This window comes from Misgurnus anguillicaudatus, chromosome 24 (assembly GCF_027580225.2).
Source record: "Misgurnus anguillicaudatus chromosome 24, ASM2758022v2, whole genome shotgun sequence".
Classification (NCBI taxonomy): Eukaryota; Metazoa; Chordata; class Actinopteri; order Cypriniformes; family Cobitidae; genus Misgurnus; species Misgurnus anguillicaudatus.
Window position 1 is genome coordinate 17654113 of NC_073360.2, and position 21846 is coordinate 17675958.

A 21846-nucleotide genomic window follows, 5' to 3' on the forward strand; every position below is an offset into this window, starting at 1 on the left:
ACACACAAATGAATGCACAGCACTGTAAACATATAAAGCTATGGATTCTCAGAAAGATGGCACACAGACTCGTACCATAACAGCAATGGCGTCTTCCCAGCCTGCAGTCTCAGCTGGCTGAAAGCTCCTATCTTCCTCCCCCTCATCGTCTTCTGGGTGGGGCCTTAAAGAAGAGATGATAAGAAAGGGGTTATGCTGAAATAAGCTTATGAGGTTGCATACTGTACATACCTCTGCATCACTTCATTCGGCACAAAACAATATCAGTAAAATGAAAAAAACTGAAGAAACATTCTCTTAAAGGGACGGTTACCCAAAAATGAAAATTTTGTAAATATTTTTCTAGCTTTTTTTAAAAAGTTACACTTTATAAGTGGACCACAAATTGAGATAATCTCTACATACTGTTTTATACCAATAAATAAAAACGCTATAGTGACAAAGCGTTGAGGGTATATTCACCCTCATATGCCATCCCAGATGACTTTCTTTCTTTAGTTGAAGACAGACATTTTAAAATGCAATCATGTTATCATCTTATGTGGGAGCAAACATGTAATAATAATGTAAGGTAATCCAAATACAGTTGCAAGAAAAAGTATGTGAACCCCTAGGAATGAACTGGTTGTGATTTGCCATAAAATGTTATCTGATCCTCATCTAGGTCACAACAATAAACAAACATGATGTGCATAAGCTCACAAGACATAAATAATTCCAGTTTCTTGTGTCTTTTTTGGAAACACCATTAAACATTCACAGTGCTGGAGGAAAATGTAAGTGAGCCCATGGACTAATTACTTTACTGAAAGCTTTTTTGTCAGAAGCTGGCAAACTGGAGTCCAATTAATAAAATGAGTTTAAATGTGTGGTTTAGTGCAACTTTGATTGATATTAATACACTCACACATTTTAAGATTGCTGTCCTTAAGAAGCATCAGCTCTTCTGAACCATGCTCTTATAAAGATATCTGATCAAGAGATGTTGCACTCCATAAGGCTGAAAAGGGATACAAAACGTCTCAAAATGTTTAGACCTCCATCAGTCTACAATTAGAGAAATTGTTTATACATGGAGACAGTTAAATACTGTAGCTACCCTTCCTAGAAGTGGGCGCACAGTCAAGATGACTCCTAAGACACCATGCAGAATACTCAATGAAGTAAAGAAGAATCCACGAGTAACACCTAAAGGCTTGAAGACATCAATGGAACGGGCACACAGCTCTGTTCCTGAGTCTACCATACGCAAGTCTTTGGACAGGCACGGTGTCTATGACAGTACACCACGGAGGAAGCCGCTGCTCTCCCGAAAAACATTGCTGTGAGCCTGAAGTTTGCAAAAGAGCACCTTGGCAAACCCCAGTGCTACTGGGAAAATATTTTATGGATGGATGAAACAAAAGTTGAATTTTTTGGGAAAAATGTTATGGTGCAAAATGGGCACAGCTTACCAACATCAAAACATCATCCCAACAGTGAAGTATGGTGGAGGGAACATCATGATTTGGGCTTGCTTTGCTGCCTCATGGCCTGGACCACTTGCCATCATCGAGGGTAAAATAAATTATTAAGTTAAAAAAAATCCTACAGGATAATGTCAGGGTGGCTGTCCACCAGTTGAAGCTCAGTAGAAGTTAGTTGATGCAACAGGACAATGACCTTAAGCATTGTAGTAAATCCACTACAGACTGGCTTAAGAAAAACAAAATGCGCCATTTGGAGTGGCCTAGTCAAAGCCCAGACCTTAAACTGTGGAATGACCTCAAGAGAGCGGTTCACACCAGACATCCTACAAATGTGTCTGAGTTAAAGCGGTTTTGTAAAGGGGAATGAGCAAAAATTGCTTCTGAACGATGCACAGGTCTGATTCAAAACTACTGAAAGTATTTGTTGCCAAATGAGGCTCAACAAGCTGTTAAATCCAAGGGTTCACTTACATTTTCCTCCAGCACTTTGAATGTTTAATGGGGGTTCTCAAAAAAGACACAAGAAACTAGAAATATTTGTGTGTTGTCACCTTATGCGCATTGTGTTTGTCTATTGTTGTGACCTAGATGAGTATCAGATCACATTTTATGGCAAATCACTGTAGAAAACCAGTTTATTCCTAGAGGTTCACATACTTTTTCTTGCCACTGTAACTCCAATATGTAAATATATGAAAAGTTCAAATGCAAAGCCGCTAAAAGCAACCTAGGTCAAAAATGAGAAAATGACATTAACTGAATGGTCTCCCTCATCAAATACTTTCACTTCAAATGTGCTTAATCCCAGCCTCAGGCTATTCAGAAACACCTCTTTGTTGGCAAAATCTGTAGCACGGAAGACGAATGTAAAACGACGTGGACCACATTCAAACTTGCCTCCCTTGTGAGTATTTGGATTGAAAACAACACGAACGTGGCACCCACATGCATCACAGTGCCCCCTAATGTGTGGTTCAGTTTATTCATTTTAACATTCTGACTTTGCATTTGCAATGTTTATGTGATTTTGCAACGGTTTACCCTGTCTCATCCAAAGAAGTAGATTTCTTTTAGAAGTGGAGGTTTTTGCCAGAAAGCTTGCATGCACTTAGAGGCTTTTGATGTGAAAGATAGTCAAATTTGTTAAATACCAATAAAATGACTAAATTGACATTTGTGAAAATAAGGCATTTCAATAACTGACTAATAACCTTTTCATTGCCATTAAACTGATATTACTGAACCTAAACATAAGCGCTTGATGCTCATTCAAAAGAAAACATGTCAGACGCACTCAGAGGATTTTGTATATGTACTCTTCATATGTATTCTAAAGTGAAACAAAATGTTTTTGAGAGAAAACTGTTAATATTTTGACAATTTTTAGCGATCGATACATAGTGTATGCCTGGGAACACATCAGCAAAAATAAAATCTGTTTACCAGGCTACAGGTGAAGCAGCTCTTTTGCCAGCTGATCTCAGCTTCATGCCTTCTAAAGTCCTGTAAACTGTCCACATTTATGTCCAAGAGACTCAATAATATTTGTTTACATTTTAATCCTTTAATTTTCCATATTTAAAAATGTTTGTGTGCTGCTGCGCATCCATGTGCGTAATAAGCAAACACGTGTTGTCGTTCTGTTTATAGGGGCATATTACTAATAGGGCTGCACGATAAATCGCCTGCGTTTGTCACGCGCATATCGTCAGTAATGCCGGTTCCTTGATTAGTATTAAATCGCCATCAGCTGCTTTCAGATGGCGCGACATTAACTGCACAGAGCCGTAGTTCACTGACAATCTGGGCAATTTCGCATTAATTATCGCGGACGTATCGCCTGCGATATGTATGCGATATGACCCAGCTTGTCAGGGAACTACGGCTCTGTGCAGTTAATGTCGCGCCATCTGAAAACAGCTGATGGCGATTTAATACTAATCAAGGAACCGGCATTACTGACAAGATGCGCGTGACAAACGCATGCGATTTATCGTGCAGCCCTAATTACTAACACGCAAAAAAACAATATTGCGCCATAGACCAACTAAAACCTGGTATACAGTCAATAGCGCAATATTGTTTTTGCGTGTTAATATGCGCCTGTAGATGGTTTCATCAGACACACATGCTTTGTCGCAGTTACGCGTCTGGTCGGAACTTTCCTTCCGGTTTCTGTTTGTTTAATGGTCTGACTAGTGGCTAAAATGAACTCTGGAACAAATACCTCATAAAAAAATAACAAATGTTTTGGTTTTCTAAAGATAAGGGGAGACGGCGATCATGAATCACCACTATGAAGGGAGGTTTGGCAGCCAGTTTGTAGTTAACATTGTATACATTACAGTACACATTTTACACAGCAATGTTAGCTCAGTGTCGTTTTATATACGCTTTAGCTATAAAATATGAAATTTTGCTTGTTATCAGAAATAAACTACTCTAAAAGGACTTTGTTGGTATTGATTCTTAGCGGAGTTTACCAGAAGTTACGTGTGTTCCACGAAAGCCGTTTGTTTATGTTGTTACTGCTGAAACGTCTATAAACGGGACGACATCACGCGTTTGCTTATTATACACATGGATGCGCAGCAGGACACAAACGTTCTTAGTTGCCTCAAAATAGCAACATGCCAATAATGCGCCTGAACACACCTCGTCTTCAAGCCAAGAATGTCCATGGGAGCAAATGCATTTGTTATTTAACAACGTGACGCTGGACAAGAAAATGATAATGGCATCGGGCTAAAACTAGCAAAAAACACTTGCATCTCGCTGCATTGCGCAGCATGTATGATAGGGCCCTATATCTAATTGGTTCTTGTGTCATGTGACTAGTTGTCATATTTGTGACCCAGGACCACAAAACCAGCCAATTTTTTTAAATTGAAAATTATACATCAGCTGAAAGTTGAATAAATAAGCTTTCCATTGATGTATTTGTAATCTGAGGGTGCAAAAAACATCAAAATATTGAAAAAAAAATCACCTTTAAAGTTGTCCAAGTGAATTTCTTAGCAACACATATTATTAATGATAAATATATTTTTTTTATATATTTACGATTGGAAATTTACAAAATATCTTCATGGGACATACATAATCAATATCCTAATGATTTTTGGCATAAAACAATCGAAAATGTTGACCGATACAATGTATTGTTGGCTTTGCTACAAATATACCTGTGCAACTTATGACTTATTTTGTGGACTAGGGTCGCATTTGTGATCCCTCACAACACACGCAAGACCCAGTGAGATTTGACTGATAAAGAACAACATACGGGCAATAAACAAACCAAACTGAGAGGTGTCATTCATTACACTGAACTCATGACCCGTAGGTGAGGCAATAACCAAACAGCCCCATTACAGCCTGACCAAGGCTTGGTTATGTCAATATTACCACACTTAAGTACAGCTTAAAGCACATGCTAGTCCAAATGCATTTTCATGTGTTACGCATTAAAATCTGAGTTTCCATAATGAATTTAGACCAATGTGAATTGAATATTCTTGCAATAAACCAAAAACAAAACTAATCTGTGAGAAAATAACCATTTACAAAAGTCATAAATTATACACAAAAAGTTTCACTTACTTCTCAAAGAAAAACATCTTTATCTTTAAGGTTCTTTTGAAAACTCAACCCATTTCAGATAACCTCCAGAGCATTACCCGGTTTACACTGCAGCTGAGATCATACCCAAGAGGGTCGAAACAAGGGGACATTATAGACCATGTGATCAGCACTGCCAAAAAGCCTATTGTCTGTTTTGTGGCGAACAAGGATATCACTTGAATCATTTAGTCAGTCAAAAGCAAAACCACCCGAGATAACAAAGAAGAGGGAGAAAGGGTAACTTGAAATGTAAGGCACTCCAGGGGTGAGGAAAGGTGAGCTGGAACAGCTTAAAGGATCTGGAAGCCTCACAAAATGGGAATGAAAGCTGGAATGAAAGGCAGGATACATCCACCAGACAAAAGACAGAGTAAGCGATTATCTTTTCCCAGATTAAACCAACATAAGATACGATGATAATGCCAAACTCCTGTCCCTTTAAGAAGAGGGTAAAAGTTTACTGCCATTTTAAAGTGCATCAAAATAGTACATTAACAGGCAAGATAGGGAAATCCACATAGGAAACTATACTAAACTGTGTCTAATTCCTTAGGGCGGTAAAACCCATCACCCTTCATTGATGAATGTACTCCCCATGTAATTATCTCTGTAGGGCACCAGTTGCGCAAGAATCACCCCTATAATCTGCTCCTCAGGGGACAAATTCACATTTGCTGTATACAGGCAGCGCTGTTGAAATATGCTCCCTCAAAAATAAAATAAGGTGACCGGTCACATGATTCACAGAATGCTTGTGTGTGCAGAAACCACAACGGTTCACATGCACTGCAGCAATGATTCTGCAGAGATTCAGCCAACTGTAGCGCAAATGCCTCATCTAACCTTGCACAGTATACTGCATAACAAATGCTAATCTCGCGCTGCACCCGGCGTCGAAGCAAACCGAGAGGTGTGGCAGAAGACTCAAAGCATGCAGGCTTTACTCACCCTTCACAGGGATCATAATCGTATGTGTCTCTCAGCGATGCTGGAGCTCTGCCGTACGTTGCTGCTACAGTCCCGCTGCATGCCTCCATGATACTGAATCACTGCAACAGCTGCCCGTCTGGGAGGGGAGGGAGGAGAGTGGGCTTCACTTTAAAGATAAAACCTTGGCCAAGGGGTAAAGGCCTGTTAACCCGCTCTCAGCGGTGGTGGTATTGCACATGTGTGTCACAGTCATGGTTGACATTTATCAACAGGTCACCCAAAAAAAAAACATTTGGCATTGTTCACCCTGACGTCACTCCAAAGTGCTATGACTTTATTCGAGTAATATTTGAATAATAATACATGTAATGGAGGCACATTTCCATGAAATCACAATGAATAGGGACTGACGTATTTACATTTATGCATTTGCCAGATGCTTTTATCTAGCAAGGTATAGTTTTTTTATCAGTATGTGTGTTTTCTGCGTTTGAACCCATGACCTTATGGGCTGCTAATGCAAACTCTACCAGTGAGCTATGCCATTATTTATTGATAACATTCACTGATAAGATCAGTAAAATAATTATTCAAACCATTTATGTTAAAAAAATCTCCTGATTTCTTTTGCTTGAAAATCCAGTCTCCATTTAGCCCCCATGAAATTACAATTAAACTTTTTCCACGTGCCCTAAAAAGACAAAAATTTCTGACATCACCCTACACTTAAGCTTCTTGTAAAATTTTCTGGCCAATCAAATGCTATTTGGATATTCGTGTTTTTGCATTGCTCCGCGCAAGTTTGCGTCTTTGCATAAACTTTTTAGGTAAACTACTTCTGCAAATCATTGAATTTGCATTAGGTGTGTACACACCAAAAGTTTTTTAAAAGTGCGTCTTTTTTGCTGGACTGTGCCATAAACGAAACACTTTTGGTTATTTTTTAAAAGGGGGTGGGTCTTCTCAATAGGGCTGTCACAATTATTAAATAATCATCTCATTGTGATTGTTTGACCTCATCGTGATGATTTTAGATCACCGCAATGATTGCATATCTCTCTAAAAAACACAAGGGGGAGCTGCAGCGCCTGTATAAACTGGACCGTATCTAATGGCGCTTCTTGACTGACATTGTAATGCAATCCATTGCAAAACCATTTAATATAGTGGAAAAACAGCATTTAAAGAAATGCTGCAAAACTTTGATAAGCAGTATGAATTGCAAAGTAAAACATACATTTCCAAAGCAGCAATTCCGAATTTAGATACTATTCTTAAAGGACAAGTTCGGTATTTTACACTTAAAGCCCTGTTTTCAGATTGTTTATGATGAAACAGAACGGTTTTGACTGAAATTTGGACATATGATGCTGGCCCGAGAATTTTCGGGTGTTTGTTGTTTCACCTCCCACCTCCACAACGGGTGTATAGGAGCACTGGAACAATCCTTCCTAAAATGCATGAAACTTTCGTTTACAAAGACGTGAAACTCAACGAGTGGTCAGGGGTGTTCACTGATACTGCAAAAGATGCTTTCCAACAGTTGTTTTAGCATTCGTTGTAAACTTGTGGACCTATTTCCCCAAACGCCTCACACCCGTATATTCTTCCGCTGAGAGCTTGAATAATAGAAACTCCAGCCCAGATGGTGGCGATAATCTGTCTTTGCCAAATGCAAGAATACAAACAAAGTTCCTGGCGGCGGAGTAATACCGTACCTCACAGCACATCTAATACAAGTCAATGGAGATGGACAAAAACTTTGATAAAACCTGTTGGAAAGCATCTTTTGCAGCGATTTTTGTGTGAGCATATCAGTGAACACCCCTGACCACTCGGTGAGTTTCACGTCTTTGTAAACGAAAGCCCAATGCATCCCAGGAAGGACTGTTCCAGTGCACCTACACACCCACTGCAGAGGTGGGGGCCGATACAACAAACACCCGCAAATTCCCGGGCCAGCATCATACGTCCAAATTTCAGTTGCAAACCCGTTCTATTTCATCATAAACAATCTGAAAACAGGGCTTTAAGTGTAAAATACCAAACTTGTCCTTTAAGGATCTGTAAGGAATTAATTTTTTTGCAGCCACTACAGACATGTGGTCCAGTACTAATATGACCCTAGTAGGATTGGCTACTGTTTAAGGCCTGTTCTGGTATAGTCAGTTTTTTATTGCATTTATTGCACAGAATTTTCAGTTTTTAAAAGATTTATTCTTAAATAATTACTTTTTAAATGTGTTATGTGTTACTTTTTAAAAACACTGTTATTCAAAATATATATATTTTTGTGTTTCACAGAATAATACGTCTTATGGGTTTGGAGTGAAATAAGGGTGAGTACACAAACTTACAGTTTTTAATAAGACTTTATTGAATTTAAGTGAAAAATCGGTTTACTAAATAGTGAATGTGAACTTAAAATACAAACAACATACTGTAAAGCAAAATCAAAGGACTTTTTTTCTCCAAACTGATTATTTAAATATACCCAAAGATGCAAGGCTGTGATGAAAAAGGGTCTTATGTAACGAGACCTAAACAAGCAATAACTGGCATACCCCAATCCATCAATAATTCAAGTGTAAAGTATAAACAAAGGAGATCTGTAACGTTGGGCCACACCTTACAGACACAGCATAACCACTTGAAGCAAGAAACCTCGTGACAGACATTAAAATTGGAAAAGAGGTTTATTTAATGCAAAGCATTTACAGTATTCAGTCTAGTAGATGTGAACAGTTTGCCCCAAAACAGGATATTTATGTTACATATTGTCAAAAGTTCTTACAGAGAGAAGTTTGATGTTGACATAGCCGAATGAAGCTACCCCAACAGGAAAGGCAGCTCCAAATATGCATGTAGACACCCGGGAGGATTAACTTCACATTGGGCTCATACACCGATTCCAGTAATCAATACCAAATCATGTACAAATAAAACCTATATGACCATGGTTGTAGACTGTTCCACATGTTTAAAATCCCACTAAAAATCTGTGACTCAAGTTTATTTAAATAAGCAAATTTGTGAAATTATTCACTTATCACTTTCAATATATTTTATCTCAAATAATATAATCTGTTTGTTAAATGTTAAATTTATTGAAATGCATAACAATAGTTTAAGCTAATGCTCTCTGACATTTGGACACGAGTATTTTTAAATAGGAAGGTGAACATTATTTAATAAATCTTTATGGGTGCTGAATATATGTTGACGTGATAAAATTAGTTTGTTGTCATGTGCAACAACATGTAATATCACAGCTTCCGGTTAGTAGTAGGCTCATTAACAAAGTTATTTATTAATGAATCTTTGCGTCTTTTATAATATACAAATGTTTTATGGCGTTTATCTGCAACAGACGGCACCCTGGAGGGCAGTGTTTACTGTACGTAATGTATTTATAATAGCGGCATAGATAAGACCAAGTGTGTTTATATTTATTTAAGGAGGGGAAGTGATCATTTTAAACCAGTATGATTCTTTGAATCCATTTCATCCAACCTGTCAATATTTAACTTACTTAAATCGCCAGCAAATAAATGAAATTACAGTAAGTTAACCACTCACCTCTCTGCAATTATTTCAGCGTTACTCCCCACGTAAATCGAAATCCTTAAAGTTTTATATGATCTAGAACCCATCAGTCAGTGTAGATGTGAAAAGGTAGGTCAAAAGAGTCTTCTCAACAAAAAACGACCATTTGTTAAGAGTAAATATGGAAACTGTGACCACAAACATGAATGAATGAACGCGATTGTACTCTAGGCAAGACACGGGAAAAGTTCTCCTCGCGCGTCGTCAGTCACCTGTGTGCTTGGGGGCGTGGCCAGGACCAAGGAGGATTTTAACCGTCTCAACTTTGCTTAGGTCTCGTCTCATCTTCTTCACCATTATTAAGGTAACTTAATTGTCAAATTATGTGTCCATTGTGGGAGTTGTCTGTCAGGACTTTGACACCGTGTGGCTTATCTCCTCTACGTTAAGCCAATTACTTAAAAAAAAGGGTGCGGGAGAGGGAGTTGTGCTGTTTTAAGACTTTACAACAGGATGGAGATTTATTTCCTTGATGACAGTCGTATAAGTCATGGTGGTAAAACATTTAACACCTTCCCTTTGAGGCTTTTCGGTTAATATGTTGTGAAAACAGAAGTTAATGTCCATTCATTGTCACGTCTGTGCTAACATTACGCAACAGCGGTCTCTAGTGGTCAATTCGAGAATTTAGTCAAAAGATCACTCGCACAAAGTAAACACTCTTATTTTTTTTATTATATCAAAATACAAAAAGTTTGACGGGGTTATTAAATGGACCAAAGCGTTGAAAATGTCAACCTAATAGCTTGCCAAAACGAGCATATCTGGGCATCAGGTGATGTAAACAATGTAAATTGAATGGCTCCACACAGAACTACATTTGGGCTTTTAAAAGACAGCAATTACACTTCATATGAGGAGTTCACACGCAAAACCCATCTCTCTTTCTTATGTTTAGGTTCTGTAATTTCACTTTAATCGCAATGAAAAGATTATATCATAATTGAAATGCCTTATTTTCACAAACGGCACTTTAGTCATTTCTTCATTGGTATTTAACAAATTTCGCACACTGCAAAACCCTCTAAGTGCATGCAATTTTTTCTGACAAGAATCTACTTAAGGCCTAATTGTTGCAAAATTACTAAAATTCGTAATATTTTTAACACGCATTTGGTTAAAAATCTAATTTTTTTGTCAGCATTTAGTGGCTTTTGCATCTGAGGTCCTCATATGTATGATTTCTAGGTCTGGTATGTTCAGGGACAATTCATTTGTCAGGATAGCATATTTCTTTTTGATTGGGGTTTTATTTTACTTTGACTTGATGTAAAGAAAACTTAAATAATACAAAAATAATGAAAAGAAAAGAATACAACGGGATTTTCCTTTAGACTTTAAAATGCCATTGCTTAATGCAGGGTCGTCCCTTCAAATATCAAGATGCTGAATCAAGGTGTCCAACTTGTTATTGTGGAGGTCAATGTCACACTTCAGATGTTGGTTGTACAGATATAGGAAACATCATTAACATTTACTCCTAGCAGCATGAAGACACACCAGGCACCATATCTAAACATCTGAGTAGCTAGACACTGAATGTCCGTAAGGAGAGAGATAGAGGCACACTGCACCGTGTTTTGTCTTTAACAATTTCTTGGAGATTCTTTAGCAGTGGCAGATGAATCAAACAATACATCATAGTATTTTACATAAGGCTTTGGTACAGCACCATACTGTTGAAGAATAATACCTGAAACAAATCAGATTACTTAACAAAAATGCCTCCGATCAAGTCATTCAATCATTCAATCAAAAAAATCTGTGTGTTTCTCTTCGCATAAGAACAGTCTCTTACACATTGCATTTAAGATGTCAAGATGAAAAACATGTTTGCCCAGAACACATCTTAAGATAACATAATCTGTAAACAAATGTACAACACAATTATTTAAAAGCAATTAAAAGCACAACAATGCAGTTTCCAATAAGCTCTAAGTATGAGGTTTAATGTTAAAACAGTCGTAAATTAGTGCATAATGCAGTATTACATTCTAAGTTTTCAGTGCTGGTTAATATGAACAGCAAAGAATGAAGAACACAAACTTCATCTAAACCAAGACAAACCGGTCCGAATGAGCCAAAACTCTCTTGTGTAAGGTTAGTTCTGTTCGATCGACAAAATAAAAGTAAAAAAGTTTCACAAAGCACCATACTGTAAGTACAGTAGTAAGCACAATAACTGAATACAGGCAATCAAAGAGATGATATGACAATTCCTGCAAATGTCCCCATTTAGGGACCATTCACACATGATGCGTTCTTGTGATCAAAAACAGCGAGACGCACGAGTCTAGCGCATGTTTACGTAGACAAACTATTAAAAACAGCGCAGATGTACACAAGAACGCACGCAGTGTGAAAGGCCCCCTTTGTCCATCACAAACAAAAACGGGGCATGTCTACCTGTACAGTATCGTATATATATTCAACAATCGAAATATCATTTCATAAACCAGGGGAGCTGGATAAAATACAACGGCATCAATCTCCATCCGCAGATATACTGCAAAACTTCACCTGCATCTTACTTATCAGATTGACAGATGTATGCAATGATGCATCGCTCCAATTGTGTCCAAGAAAAACACTATAAAACAAAAACTTGTTTGTGTCATCTTCCATGCTAAATGAAAAATGTATTAATCAAAAATGAATTCATACCGTTGGGTACACTTTATAGATTACTATACATATTGTCAGCAAACTCATCCTTCTGTATGAATTTTTGTCTCTTTGCTTTTATTCATGATGACAGCGAATGATCATTTAATAACATATTTGAATGTCAAAGCTGAATAGTAGTACAGTATATAACACCTTTCCCATTTCCATAGTGAGCGCACAGGACCGTTCCTGTGAGGGAGGTTTTATTGCTTGCAGTCCTACTCAACAAAGGAAACCACAACAGAGCTAGTTGAGTTAGTTAAAGACAGAGGAGTGTGCGTGAGTTTGTGTTAACCTCTGAACCACAGCACCACGAGTTCAAAAAGACATAGCACCAAGTCATAATGCGTACAATCTGCCTACATCTTTGCACGTTATTTCTAGATCATGTAAACATTATGTGGTTTTCGTAGGACTTCAGCGATGAGTTCTTCACAAAACGCATAGCAAAGTCTAGATTCAATACTGCTTTCCTGACAGCTAAAGGCAGGTACTGTAATCAAGAAGATCTAAAAATAGCCACGGTCCTCTCGTCTACGAGACTACAGCTTTAAAGCAGCCTTTCGAATTGGTACACACCATATGGGGGTAAAAAGACTATAGCTGTTACATTTTTTAAATGTTGTATGTAATATTTAGTAAAATGGATACATAAAATGAAAGGGGAAAAGTATAAAGAGCCCTTTGGGCACTCAAGTCAAATCCTCTAAACTCAATGTGACCTTTTTGAAAGTTAAAAAAAATGTCTTTGTTGTAAATCTTGTTGCACTGAAATGAATACCTCGCCTTATTCAAGTACTGCATGACATTTCGTCCATTTCCAACACTGTACATCATTATTAAACATAAACATTTGGAGAAGATTCATTTTGGAGTTATATGCACAGGTGCTTAAGGAGCTAAAATAGAGAGAAACATCACATTAAAAATATTCAGAACATCTGATTTTCTAGGAGCAAACCTTACATTCACCATCGGTTAAACTTAATGCGGACGCTCAGTTAGCTTTTACTGTATAGGTAGCAGATCAGCAGCTGTTAGTGAACTCTGGAGTCGATAAACATCCTTCAGAAAATACTAAACTCACCGTTAGTAATAACACAAACTTTGCTATGTCAGATGAGCTGTGATGGATGACAAATACTAAAGATTACAATACAATCTACTTGCAAATTGCTTTAAAAAGAACACAGTCGAGGTTCACTTGTGTAAGTAGAAAGTAACACCGATTATTTTCCCACCGATTAAAGTAAGGATTAATTCACTTTGCTATGTTAGACTGATATTTTTAGTAGTCTGCACGATATCTACTGTACTTCCTTTTGTTTATGTCTAAAGCAACATGTCAAATTATTTATCCTCAAGGAAGTTACTGAAAGATTAATAATGCATTTCACCACTTCTAACTATACATTTGTGCAAGACAAGGACCAAATAATTCTACTTCGGTATAAATATTACATTTGTTATTGTCATCTGAACATTTGAAAAAAGCATACTTCTTAAATTTAAAGTAAACATGATTTTTTTTTTCAACGCGGGCAAATTTTATATTACCTCCGACCACTTCCGCTGTTTTAATTGTTAAAAAGTGCCTGTCCAAAATATAATAAATACGTAAATCATTTTGAAACAATACATCAGTGTTTACTCATCTACCTGCCTTCACTTTAAATTCAAAATCGGTTCAGCTGACATAAAAATATCTTTTCAAACTTTGTTATCTAGTGTCGCAGCCAGCTAGCTAGTTTCTATTATCTATGATATTCTGTGCTTTATATTTCAAAGTACATATTTTGAACTTTCTGAGCTTACATTAACCCTCACATTCTGAAATACTGTTGAAGCTAGCCAAAAAAGACAAAATAAGTCATTCAGAATTAAATACAGTATGTTAGCCTGCACAAAATATGGTAGAAGTGCTGAAATATGTGCCAGATTATTTAGCTATTTGTTCTCTTTTTTTGAGGTATATTTTGTAGAAGGAAGAAAAGAAACCCTGTATTAACTATCACGTCTTGAGAGATACATTTGTACAGAGTACTACACTCTCTATCCTTCACAATATACACAAATTTGACATTTAATACTGTTTAACAAAATCTGAAGTGGCCAGCAAGACTTTTCCTAACATGTAATGGAATTCTGTTTATTTTTTTATTTATTTTTTAATGAACCAAAAAGCTTTTCCTGTCCTTTTCTATGTTTTCTAAAAGAGCACCCCTGTAGCGTTTATCCTTTGTGTAAATTTACAGAAAATACAGATATGTGTAGGATATTGTGCCAAACGGAGAAGATAATAAATCGTATCTAGTTTAGACTGATTACAAAACAGTACTGAGAGCATGTCCATTGTACATTTGATCTAAATGGACAAGAAGATGAGCCACCCCAAGGCTTTCTCAAAGCAGAGAGCCATAGTTTGAAGGGACTGGGTCCATACTGGCCAGAAGTGATTTCCTGTCTTCTCTGTTGTGAAGCCAACGCAGCAGAGGGGACATATGGTGACATGGGGACTTTTTAAGTGGACGTTTCCACTTTTTCTTTGAGGGAGAGCTGAGATGTTCTCGTTGCTCGGAGGCCTGAGATGCAAGCGGCTGCTGGGTCTGAGAGATGGACACATCTAAAGACAGCAAAGCAAATGAGACACAGGGACAGTGTGCCATACTAAACTTGCAAAGAAAATGTGTGATTCAAAGTGTTTGTTCAACCCCCATGAGTCTTTCGCTAGCCTCAACAGATACCATTAACTAGATCACCAGTGGAGTCAATACAAAACAGCAAGATGTGGTATATCATCTGGTATTAAGATGCGTTTTGGTTGATCGGATTACAAGTGGACAACAGAGACATGCATATTTACACCTGTCCACTTTCGACCACTTCTGTCCTCATTACATTGAGAGGGTGGTCTAGGGCTGGACAATATTGCCAAAATGTCTAACGCTGATATACTTCTAAATATCGGTCAGTACTGTATAAATTCGCTATGAATATTAAAAAAACTTGCAAAGAATGTCAATGCATGGTGACAATGATATGATTTGACACGAGGAACAGATGAGCCGACCCGGAGAGTCCGGCTCATGGTTACTTAGCTACGAAAGACGCCATGGGACTTTTCTTTGGAAGAAAGAAGCGCCTTGACACGTGTTAAATGGACACTCATTTTCCAGCTCTCCTAAAATTAAACATTTGATTTTTACCGTTTTGGAATCCATTCAGCCGATGTCCGGGACTCTGGGTCTGGGGTACCACTTTTAGCATAGCTTAGCATAATTCAGTGAATCTGATTAGACCATTTAGCATCGCGCTCAAAAATAACCAAAGAGTTTTAATATTTTTCCTATTTAAAACTTGACTCTTCTGTAGTTACATCGTGTACTAAGACCGGCAGAAAATTAAAAGTTGTGATTTTCTAGGCAGATATGGCTTATGAACTATATTCTCATTCTGGCGTAATAATCAAGGACTCTGCTGCTGTAACATGGCTGCAGCAGGCGCAATGATATTACGCAGCGCCTGAAAATAACCCCCTTGGTAACTTTTAATAGCAGGGGACTTTTTTCAGGCGCTGCGTAATATCATTGCGCCTCCTGCAGCCATGTTACAGCAGCAAAGTCCTTAATTATTACGCCAGAATGAGAGTATAGTTCTTAGCCATATCTGACTAGAAAATCGCAACTTTTAATTTTCTGTCGGTCTTAGTACACGATGTAACTACAGAAGAGTCAAGTTTTAAATAGGAAAAATATTAAAACTCTTTGGTTATTTTTTAGCGCGATGCCAATGGTCAAATCATATTCAATGGACTATGCCAAGCCATGCTAAAAGTGGTACCGCCAGACCCGGAGATCAGCTGAATGGATTCCAAAATGGTAAAAATCAAAGTGTCCCTTTAAACACACGTTTTTAGACATGACATGTAAACGGCCGCGGAATGCTGTATTGTATATTGAAATATCTGACACGTTTTTTGTATATCATATTATATCATAGTTATTGAAAAAATATACCAGTTGTTAAAACATGAGTAGGAGAAATTACGGGTTTAAGTTAATGCACACTAATATAATTTCAGAGTACCGCTGCTTCTGATGTTAGTAAACATGCTGCACAAAGTCTTGGACATGCTTATGTAAGGAGTTTCTCAAATATTTCAGAACAATTGATAAAATAAGCTCGCACAACTTTTATACGCTGGAAAAATGAAACTCAAACAAAAGAGGCGGAGAGCAGCCGCTTTCGTTTTAGCAGTGACCGCATAAAGACGCTCCGAACACTGGTTTCACGCTAGAAGTTAGGTCTGATGTAAAAACATTGTGCTCGGTATATCACACATTAGGCCAGGAGGCGGAAAAAGCGGGCTTTTGTGTCTGCTTGATGAGCATCTACATTCAATTCAATTTTATTTATATAACGCTTTTCACAATTGTTAATTGTTTCAAAACAGCTTTACATGAATAAATGTAGGGAAAAACACAGAAAAATCTATAGATAATATAAGAAGCAGAATACAGCGGCTAATAATAAAACTGTGCAAGCGAGCATAGTAATAATGTAACGTATACAGAAAAGTGCTAAGTTAGGCCAACGTTGGCTGACTCTCCATGGGATGAAAAAAAACTCTAGGAGGAAAAACCCTGTGGGAAAACTCCTAGGAGGAGAAAAACCCTTGAGAGAGATACATATATATATAAACACGATAGGGATATGAAACGGGTAGGCGGATTAAACTGGTTCAGCCGGCATCACAAAAGCAATCCAGTTGAATGCGTTTTCGACTACCTTTGCATTTTTTACACCACGTTTACACCTGTATTTGGCATTGTCCACTTGTGATTCAATCAACCAAATCAGGCCCATTTCCCACAGTAACATTATTAAACCATGAAGTCTAATTTGAACATTATAGCATTGCCAACATGTCTTTCATACTGACCTGTTCTTTTCTTGAATCTGGAGTTGTTGTTTTTGTTGGCTGTTGATTTCTTGGCTTTATTAATACAATAATAAATCAGTGCTTCAAAGCTCTCAGACCCTGCAGGGACTCTCACTGCACCTAGATGCTCCCTGTGAGAGACAAACATAATGACGCATTACTACAAACGGCCACTAGGGTGTGCTGCCCTCCAACGGCCTGTTCAAACTGCCCAGATGCCAAGTACATAATAAATACCTTGGTGACAAAAGTTCAATTCATCAACATTTGCTGCGCAATTTAGCAATGAATCGTGAATCAACTTTTGACGAGTTGCGAGAAAATTGACCAAGTAGTTGAGTATGTAATTGGTTGTTTTCCTTTTTTTTATTGGTAATCAGCAGGTAAATGACTCGTTCACTGAGAAATGAAAACTGGGTCATCATTTACTCACCCTTGCTGTTCGAAACCTATTTGACTTTTGTGGACCACAAAAGAGATGATAGGCAGGAGATTCAGGCCGCTCGTTGTATATCTTGACAGTGAATGTTGACCAATCACGTGAACCTTTTTTGTCCTTTCTGGAGATTGACAGCTCTGATCTGTATCCACTCTCAAACAGCAGCTTGAACATCCTGCCTAACATTTGTTTTCCATTGAAAAAAGTCAAACAGGTTTTGGAGAAATGTTTATGTTTGGGTGAACTAAACCTTTAAGATAACTATCAAATCATATGTATTGCTTAAATTACAAACTCTTCTTTGGTTAGATACAGCATGGGTATTCTGCAAGGTAAAAGCACACCGTATTAGTTCAGTTAGTTTGGTAAGGAGAATGAACCTAAATTAGCATGATAAAACCTTTTACCTCATGTTGCACACTGCAGCCATGCTGTCAGCACTGTCCAATCAAATTACAACTAGCCCAAATCTCCTGTTCCCCAGCTAATCGCACTGGGTTCACGTTCGTATTAAATTGACAACAGGATCAAGTTTCCTGTAAAGTGTTGTCTTTTATCGTATATGCCATTCCTTTAGCATGGCATAGATCATGACACTCAAACGTCCATATTGAAGAGTCAGCCCACAACTCATGGGTTCACAAGGCACAGAAACACAAAGCGTTTACAGACAGTCTTCCCTGCTGCTGAGGCTGTGGAAAGAGAAAGTGAAAGTGATTAATAGAGGGGGGAGACATGACCGAGCACTACAGTCCGTCACATCAAACACACTCTGGTTACCATGAATACACTGTACAGTGGCTTCACCATGCTGACAGGAGAAGAGATGGCAGGGAGGGAAGAATGGCCGGTAAAGAACAGTCACGTAAAAGAAAGGAACCAAACCACTAGGACGACAAGTGTGACAAGAAATTTTAGTTTGAGAACTGCTGTTACTGATCTGGCACCGAGGAAGAGTATTAAGAGAAGGCATGCATGATATTTTTGTACATGAAAACAATATTTTAAAGGGGAATATCCTTAAGAAGGGCAAAATTGCAACATTTTCTAGAAAAATTCTAAAATGTGTACTTTTATTGCAGAAATGATTTGAAAAGCATTTCTGAAAAGCAGCCAAAGTATGCCAGCAAATAAGCTATTATAATACTGTGTAATATTTGTTTATATCTGTCATTCCCCTTTAAATAAGAATGATTTAAGACCCGGCCTGCAAACCCCTCCCCTTTCAGACATGGATTCGACCCTTACCTATTGTGGTGTAGAGGACCTGGTCACAACAATGCTGCCCAGATAGCTGAGATCAATCAAAAACAAAGAGAGTAAGACTACCAGAGCCTCCAGAGAATAAAACGCCGTCTCTACTCTAGATGAGGATGAGCGTTGCAAGAGATGAGTGCACACTCATCCCTGGCAACAAAGGCCGCCTAAGAAGGCCACCGTGATGGTCAAAGCCCTGAAGTTAGAGGAAGTGAGAGAGATGGAAGAAATGAGCTGGAAAGGGTGAGTGATGTGGTCAGCCCACAAAAGTGGAAAAAGAAGGAGGAGCCATGGGATCATCATGGATGCACTAGAAAATCCTTAACCATGAGAGACGTTATATAGACTACCATAAATTCCTATATAAGATTACACTGCTTTTAAAGGTTAGAAGAATAGTTTTTAAAAGTATGGCATTTTATCCTGTGAACCCTGAAGAGTTATACTGGAGGACATGGACAATTGTGTATATGTAAATAGTTTAAGATGTACATGTAAAAAAAGTTTAATAAAAAACGCAAAAGCATGAAAGCATTGCTTTTGCGGCACAATGATGAATAACAATCTCCTTTGTCATTTTGGAGCCTCCAATGGTATGGTTCACCTACCCTGGAGAGGGTTCTGAGGGGAGCATCTCCTCATCTGTCCTTCTTTGAGATGGCATCTGGCCGAAAGCATCACTGCTCTCCGTGGGGGGTGAAGGGGACTGGGAGGGGTAGCTGGCCGCTGCTGTGGCAAAGGCCATGTGGGCGCGATAGCTGAGGCTGGGACGTTGGCCACTCTGGCCTTGGGTGGGTGAAGTGGCGGGGGAAGAGGAAAGAGACCTCCGGGAGAAGGAGACACTGACGGGGTGACGGGCACTTTCGGGCATCTCTTGAGAGCGGGAAGACCGCAGGATGGGACGGGGAGGAGGGCGTACGAGGATGTCCGGAGAGCCGGCGTGTGAGCTGGGAGGGGTCTGAGTGAGAGGGGAGAGCCGCGACGGCTGCAGGACCACCTGTTGCAGGCCGAGTTCCATCCTTCGTGCCGCCCTGGGGCTGAGCCAAGGCTGGGCCTCGGACCTCCAGCCGTCGGAGCTCTCACTGTGCAGTGTGCTTGGGCTTCCCATGCGGGCCGTGGCGCCTGAGTAAGGCAACACTGGTACGCCCATACCGTGGGCAGTGTGTCTCAACTGCCCCAGAGTCTGGGCCTGTTGCATAGTTACATGCTTGGCTGAAGGGCCCTGAGGCGGGAACCTGCCAGAAGATCTGCTTAGGTGGGCTCTAGGGGCCTCCAGCTGGAGGAAAGCAGAGCTTGAAGGGAGCTGAGAAGTGGTGCTAAGAGTGCGACTATGAGAGGGGTATGGTGGGGGCTCAGGGAGGTCCCGGTGGAGATATGAGGAATGACGTGGTGGAAGAGCGAGACGGGGACCCTCCTGACCTAGAAAGGGAAAGTCAGGAGGCTGCCAGGTCTCGGTTGAGCGAGAGGAGGGAGGGCTATGCACCAGTGGGAGGGCGTGGCCGGAAGCACCGTACTGATGGATCCTCAGCTCCTCCCTCTCCTCTGGGATGGTGGGATGACGGAACTGCCCCTCGGGGGGGTATGAAGGTGAGGAGGACATGGCAGAGCTACGTGGGCTAACATCAGGCATGTAAAACGGAGGGTGAAGCTCCACCTCAGCACCACTACCTAGATAGCCGTAGAAGGGCCCTGGAGGGAAGACCCTGTGAAAATGGGAGACCCGGCTCTGCCCTGTGGCCTGAAGCCCACTACCCTCCGAGATGCTCATACCTTCCATAGGCCTCTGGAACCGAGGACTGTAGGCTGGGGGCTGCATGTAGGACTCCTGGCTGGAGGACACAGGGGATATCTGGGGCCTGAGGGTGGCCATGACTGGGGGTAGGGGACCTGGGTCATCGTTCTCCTCGTCTGACTGGCGGAACTCAGGATACAAGTCTGATTCCTCCACAAAGGGAAAACCCTCAATACGCCGGGACTTGAGGGACGTGTCAGTGTCATTGGGGTCCATGATGAATCGGCCATCGGGTCCGCGGCTTATCAGCTCGATGGGTGTGGTGACCTCGGCCTCATGTTTCGATACACTGTACTTCTTACTGGTTATTGCTCTCTTGGTTTTCTTATAGAGTGAAAGCTCCTTCTCTTTCCTGGGGCTTGGTAACTTCTTCACATAAAGGCCAGGGCCACCTACACTGGCCAGAGATGGGGGACGGGAAGAGGTGATGCTCTCAGGACTGATCTTCCCAGAGGACAGCCTATCAATCAAAAAGGACATGAGGCTTAGGAAAAAATCATGGGGAAAATTCACACTATCAAAACAAGAACAAGGAAGTTGCATGACATTGCATATGTATTCTATATAATACTATGTAAATGTCATAAAATGTATAGTAATTAGCATTTAGGCATGGCTCATTTCATAAAAGTGATTACATCAAACATTTGACCTTCATTTAAATGCCATCTTGAATAAGTAAATGAAAGATGGTGTCAGGGTGAGACAAAATGGAGTACAACAGAATGAGAACCAGACACATAACACTTAAGTCATACAGGCAGGGGTGGGCTAGAACAAAAATCTGCTAAACATTGTGAGTTACACAACAGTTACCCAATTCTTTAGTAAAAATCATAAAGAGTAAGGAGCAGCTAACTATAAAGAGTAAGGAGCAGCTAAGTGCTTATGTTCTTTATTCCCCCAAAGAAGCTTTTTGCTCCGCACCATTAACTGAAAGCATGCAGCTAATGCAGACAGGCGCATGTTAGCGCCTGTCACTAAGAAAGGTGCAGGTGCAGGCACTCACTGAGGGCTGGTAGATGGGGGCCTGTAGCTGCTCCTGTCTGGCTCTTCCCAGTAGGGCTCAATGCCAGGCAAGGGAGTAAGAGGAGGCCTGCGGTGAAAAACAAAATAGAGA

At 39.6% G+C, this 21846-nt stretch overlaps 2 protein-coding genes and 1 long non-coding RNA gene across 9 annotated transcripts in view; 1 reads left to right on the forward strand and 2 right to left on the reverse strand.

Annotated features, from left to right (window-relative positions):
* The window catches only part of arhgap32a (Rho GTPase activating protein 32a), a 31935-nt gene extending 22038 nt beyond the window's left edge, over positions 1–9897 (reverse strand). The window contains exons 1-3 of the mRNA XM_055196279.2: positions 9603–9897; positions 6042–6159; positions 76–163 (exon numbers count right to left, since the gene is read on the reverse strand). Coding sequence (XP_055052254.1) covers positions 76–163; positions 6042–6130 — 177 coding nt within the window. The 5' untranslated portion in view covers positions 6131–6159; positions 9603–9897. The remainder of the gene's footprint in view (positions 1–75; positions 164–6041; positions 6160–9602) is intronic.
* Positions 5106–21846, forward strand: part of LOC129437897 (uncharacterized) — a 72259-nt gene continuing 55518 nt past the window's right edge. The window contains exons 1-2 of the long non-coding RNA XR_008642396.2: positions 5106–5463; positions 8328–8362. This is a non-coding gene — a long non-coding RNA (uncharacterized lncRNA). The remainder of the gene's footprint in view (positions 5464–8327; positions 8363–21846) is intronic.
* Positions 14435–21846, reverse strand: part of igsf9ba (immunoglobulin superfamily, member 9Ba) — an 88735-nt gene continuing 81323 nt past the window's right edge. For 2 of the 7 annotated variants that reach the window (XM_055196281.2, XM_055196280.2), the window contains exons 18-21: positions 21736–21822; positions 19543–21186; positions 17239–17369; positions 14435–14919 (exon numbers count right to left, since the gene is read on the reverse strand). In XM_055196281.2, the coding sequence (XP_055052256.1) occupies positions 14699–14919; positions 17239–17369; positions 19543–21186; positions 21736–21822 (2083 nt within the window). In that variant the 3' untranslated portion in view covers positions 14435–14698. The other 5 variants (XR_008642394.2, XM_055196285.2, XM_073862877.1 and 2 more) reach the window with 5 other exon arrangements.